This window comes from Carassius auratus, chromosome 24 (assembly GCF_003368295.1).
Source record: "Carassius auratus strain Wakin chromosome 24, ASM336829v1, whole genome shotgun sequence".
NCBI lineage: Eukaryota > Metazoa > Chordata > Actinopteri > Cypriniformes > Cyprinidae > Carassius > Carassius auratus.
The window spans coordinates 15,130,179-15,135,033 of record NC_039266.1 but is presented as its reverse complement, the minus strand read 5'-3'; the positions used below and the strand labels follow the sequence as shown (position 1 = coordinate 15,135,033).

At 33.1% G+C, this 4,855-nt stretch overlaps 2 protein-coding genes across 3 annotated transcripts; both read right to left on the bottom strand.

Moving 5' to 3' along the window:
- Positions 1-584: 584 nt before the first annotated feature.
- On the bottom strand, positions 585-2,175 carry LOC113042374 (C-C motif chemokine 12-like). 2 transcript variants are annotated; one of them, XM_026201186.1, is made up of 4 exons: positions 1,993-2,175; positions 941-1,067; positions 790-857; positions 585-707 (listed from the first exon to the last, which is right to left on the bottom strand). In XM_026201186.1, exons 1-4 carry the CDS (start codon positions 2,081-2,083, stop codon positions 685-687), a joined length of 309 nt encoding a protein of 102 aa, XP_026056971.1. In that variant the 5' UTR covers positions 2,084-2,175; the 3' UTR covers positions 585-684. The 2 variants fall into 2 exon arrangements, with proteins under 2 accessions (XP_026056971.1, XP_026056972.1); XM_026201187.1 differs by lacking the exon at positions 1,993-2,175 and adding an exon at positions 1,604-1,757.
- Positions 2,176-3,410: 1,235 nt separating this feature from the next.
- Positions 3,411-4,577, bottom strand: LOC113042373 (C-C motif chemokine 24-like). The gene is made up of 4 exons (XM_026201185.1): positions 4,463-4,577; positions 4,256-4,373; positions 4,080-4,151; positions 3,411-3,952 (listed from the first exon to the last, which is right to left on the bottom strand). The coding sequence occupies exons 1-4, from the start codon at positions 4,536-4,538 to the stop codon at positions 3,859-3,861; spliced, it is 360 nt and encodes a 119-aa protein (XP_026056970.1). The 5' UTR covers positions 4,539-4,577; the 3' UTR covers positions 3,411-3,858.
- Positions 4,578-4,855: the final 278 nt, after the last annotated feature.

Here is a 4,855-nt window from a genome sequence, read left to right as displayed (position 1 = left end):
GTTTGGGGGCGTGCTGTTATTTTGTTCATGTTTGTTTCTGTTTAATATTTCCATAAGATGTATAATTTGTTTAGTTGTAGTCAACTAACCAGGGGTGACACTTTATTTGACTGATAATGCATTATGACCTACTCTGTGCTTTAGGTGCTGTTCTCCACTAGATGGAGAACATACCATTACTGTAACACAAGATAGTTAGGCAGAGGAATATTTCATCCACTATTAATGACTTCATTCAGTTACAGGTGGATTAAATCTTTCAAGCCTCAAAAGGGCTCACAAGCAACATTAAATTACCATTATAATATCCCACGCAAGAGAAAAAGTCATACATATTGGGAATGACATGAGGAAGAGTAAATAATGACAGAATTTCCCTTTTTTGTGTGAACTATTTCTTTAATGATTCATCTTAAATATCATTTAAATGAAAGTCTGGATGTTTGTGTCAAAAGAAGCACAATTTTAATGGTTATTTTTCAAAATATGCTTTTTAATTTTATAGCAGATTAAACAAAGTCTTTAAACATCTCTTAACATTCACATAAGATAAAGATAAAGAAGATCAAATAATATTTTTTTTTCTTAAATAAACATACAGAATATATATTCTCTTTTTAATAGATAGATTGATTACATATACTGTATAGATAGATTTTCAGCATCATCTAGTCCTCCATTTTCTTAGTCCACTATCTTCTTCAGACCTGGAGGAAAGATTATCATATTTTTAAATAGTACATAACATAAGCATCATATTAAAATGTCATATAATTATTAGGTTTGTACCATTCAGACGGTTTTTAATCCAGGGTGCTTTTGGATCTGAACATAACTTTTCCTTCTCTGTGTAGAATCTGCAGGAGATAAATAAACATGAAGTGAAATGAACACAATATCATATACATATTAACTTCTGTGAAATAACGAGAGAGCTTACATTATAGCATCCACACATGGACTCAGAGCATTCTGATGCTTGTATCCCATCAGTTTAATTGAAGCAGGGATTCTTCCTCCTGACACTTCCTTACAGCAGCTCACGCCAACACGAGTGGGACGACGATCTGAAAGAGAGATTGAGATTGAAATCTCCACTGAATTTATATTGTGTGCGTACTGTTTATGTGTGAAAATGAGAAGATCATGATATTGATAAGGGCTCCATCAAAGAAAACTAAACTGTGCTACAGCTAAATGCAATAAATAGCAATGGATTCACCATCATTAAAAGGATTTTCCACACAAAATTGAAATTCTGTCATCATTTACTCAACCCCATGTCTTTCCAAACCTGTATGCATTTATTTTATATACAAGATATTGAACAATTTTGGAAGCTAAGCAGTTTCGGTTCCCCTTGACTTAATATTTTTGTCCATACAATGGAAGTTAATGGGAACCAAAACTCTTACCAAAATTCTTTAAAATATCTTCTTTTGTCTTCCACAGAAAAAAATAAGTCATTCAGGTTATTGGGAATAACATAAGAAAGAGTAAATATAAACTAAATTTGCATTTTGGGTAGATTAGGCCAAAATCTGAGTATAAATGTAAAAAAGATGATAGAAATACAAATCCAGTATTAAATCCTACAACTTACAGTTGTGTTGCTGTGCAGTAACACACACAAGAACCAGCATCATCAGAGCTAATTTCCAGCAGAGCTGCATGATGTTGGTGTAAAATATTCAGATAACCACAAGAAGAATATGTTTGCAGGCTAGCTTCTGTTTTGAAGATGCTGTATCTAGACTCAGTCTTTTTATATGGTATTTTTCAAGACAGGATATTCACTTCCTTTACATCTCTAACCTGTAAGAGGTTTCCTGCTGACCTCATGTGACAAAAGTCAAATTCATGATCACAGCAGTATTATATCCTGAAGATTTAGGGCTCTTTCTAAGGTTTCTCATTATCAGGAGCACATGAAGAGACAGTGACACTGACTATGGCATTGAAATATTGTGCGCTGCATGTTTAGTTACTTACAGTTGGCTTGTGCACCAGTGAAACATCCCATGAGGGCGATCAGAACAGCAATGGTGATTAATCTAGAAGTCCAGGCCATGGCTCTTGGCATCCAGATCGAAGGTAGTTTGGTGTTGGTCAGTTAGTTGTGTTGATTATGTGCGTGAGTTATTATGTGGAGGTCTTTTAAGAGATACAGTGCAGTAGATGTCAGAAAGAAGTAATGCGTCACAAACTTACCACCACTCTTTTGAAAGCATAGCATCAAGTTATCATAGAAGCATTCACACCTCTCAACCACAATACATTCAATTTTACCCATCAGCATAATTTATGAGAAACGTATCCCCCTCCCCCCAAAAATGCAAAACAGACCACAATACACGAAATGAGTTTAGGGGTTAAATGAGTTTAACTGAAAACGTAACTTAAGCTGAAGTGTTGAGTTTCTGATTTGGATTTAATTGGATGTTCTTTACCTTAATGTTATTTTTACAATTTTATTTTTAATATAATAATCCATTATATTTATATTTTAACTAGGTGTTTCTTTAGTGATGAGCACTTTTGGTTCGGTTAATTTATTTATTTATTTATTTTTTTGAAAAACATTTCAGCCACATTCTTATGTTAACATTTCTCATTATGTATTGTGTTTAATATTGTTCTTGACTTTTACCATCATATTCTCCAATTCATTTTTTATCAGTTTTGGAATAAATTGGCCAAATTGCTTTGTCTATTTAAGTTTAGTTACAGTTCAGAATATTACTCTAAAATACATACTCTAAGAAAAAAAATAATAATAACATACTAGTAATATGAACGTTTATGTACATTTTCTTTAACCCTTAAACACAACACACTGCCATGCTTAATTCAAAATGTGGGGAAAACAACTGTGAAAAATCAATACAGAATATTCCCTCATATAAACACTGTACATTAAATTTCATTTAATCTACACATAATAGACATTTGAAAAAGCATAACTAATAAATAAGCACATAATTAAAGATTTACAGAGAGTTTTAATATCACCTTCATACACTGTAAGAAAAAAAGCAAAAAAGATCATTTGTAGAATAAAACTCAACGCCTGGGACATAAAAGTGCCTGGAGTTGAAGGAACATTTAACTATTGTGTTTTTAATATCTGATTGGGTTTTTGATGATTTTTTGGTATAAAGGAAAAATCCAAAAGGTCAGCACTTGTGTATACTGTACCAACTTACTCATTCTATAGTACCTAATATTGTTTATGGAGGAAATGTACAAAATCAATAGAACAAATAACAAAAAAATAGTGCATAGTCAGCAACCAGCCATAAAGAAAAGAAAAAATGCTTAAGAGAAAAGATGTCTTCAGGTTTAAGGAAGGACCTCTTGCACACATTTGGAAAAATCAACAACAAGCAAAACCATGTAGATGTTGATCAGAGTTTATTTGAAGTTTCAAAATGCAGTTGTTCATTTGCTTCATCAAATAAAGAAAAAAAATGAATGTTCTCATTCAAGTAAAATTCACTCAGACTTGTGTCAGCCTTCTCGACACAAGTTAACGCAACAAGTCCATTACTAGTACATTGTGTGAAATTTGTGTGAAATAAATTTCAATGTGAAACATAAAATAGAATATTTAAACCACAATTGTTACAAAAAAGTTTCACTGTAATTCAGTTTCTGAATAGATTAATAACAGTCACTGTCAAATTGTCCTACATGTATTTGACAACACATAATATTTTAAATAATCAATTTAAATGTGCATAATTTACAAAATGTTTCAAATGCTACAGCAAAATCAGCTAGTTTTAAAAGGCCTAACTACTCATTATTATGTTCTCATTATTAGCTAATTTTAAGACATTTGTGACTGATGAGCTGTCAGTTTCTTGTAGCTCCTCCCACATGAGTTTGGTCACTAATAGATGATGTTGGGGCTGCTGTGGAAGTCAGGGGTTTGTTTCTTTGAGCTCTTCTGTAAAAAAAAAAAAAAGTGTGAATACAAGAATACTTTATTAAATGCATCACAATACACTTTAAAAAGTATTTTATGCTGTTACTAATTCTGTTATGTTTCACCATACTTGTTAGGTTTAACTTACAAATTCTTAACTTTCTCCTTCACCCATGGTTGTCTTGGATCCCTGCAGAATTCTCCCCGCTCTGTTTCAAAGCTGTCAAAGAGAATCAAAACATTGAAAACACATAAATATAACATCAGATGCTGTTTATTTCTAATCATGACATGTTTTCTTTAGAAATGAACTGTGATACTTACATGACGGCCCTCACACATGGAAGACTTTCAGGTTGCAGCCTGAAATTGAGGATGGGATCGGTCAGCTTGGCTCTGGAGACTTGAGTGCAGCATGGTGTATCCAGTTTTTGTTCTTCAGCTACAGTAAAACAAAAGAACTGGGTAAACCTCAATATTCTGCATTGTTCCATCAGACAGAATAATGAATGAACAGTTAAAGCTCTTCACCTGTTGTAGTCCAGATCACATATGCAATGACCACCGCAACAGCCAAACTCCTCATGAGGGTCCTGCGTGTCTCCATTGTCAGAGTCGATCTTCAGTGCTCACTTCTGGAGTCAGAGAGAATATATTCAAAACTCTTACTAGCTCGACCTTAAATAGTCAATAAAGCGGAACTGCAGGGGCTGCATCCTGTCCATTGCGGCCACATTTATTTTTGTGGATGATTTCATCATTGTTCTTTTGCATCACCGTATCTGGATTTCCATGTAGTTTGTTTTGGAAGTGAATTCATTTGTCACAGCAGGTGTAAATGCCATTTGCTCAATTAATATATTTAAATGTAGATGAGGCCATTTATTTTTGAAAAATTCAGTGTATACTAAAAAAAGAGTTTTA

Excerpts from the sequence above, each read along its gene's own strand:
- LOC113042374 (XM_026201186.1), bottom strand. The coding sequence starts at position 2,083 with ATGCCAAGAGCCATGGCCTGGACTTCTAGATTAATCACCATTGCTGTT. Across the intron at positions 1,068-1,992 it reads CACTGGTGCACAAGCCAACT|ATCGTCGTCCCACTCGTGTT; the intron begins GTAAGTAACTAA and ends TCTCTCTTTCAG. Across the intron at positions 708-789 it reads GATTAAAAACCGTCTGAATG|GTCTGAAGAAGATAGTGGAC; the intron begins GTACAAACCTAA and ends TCTTTCCTCCAG.
- LOC113042373 (XM_026201185.1), bottom strand. The coding sequence starts at position 4,538 with ATGGAGACACGCAGGACCCTCATGAGGAGTTTGGCTGTTGCGGTGGTC. Across the intron at positions 4,152-4,255 it reads CCATGTGTGAGGGCCGTCAT|CTTTGAAACAGAGCGGGGAG; the intron begins GTAAGTATCACA and ends TCTCTTTGACAG. Across the intron at positions 3,953-4,079 it reads AAGGAGAAAGTTAAGAATTT|AAGAGCTCAAAGAAACAAAC; the intron begins GTAAGTTAAACC and ends TTTTTTTTACAG.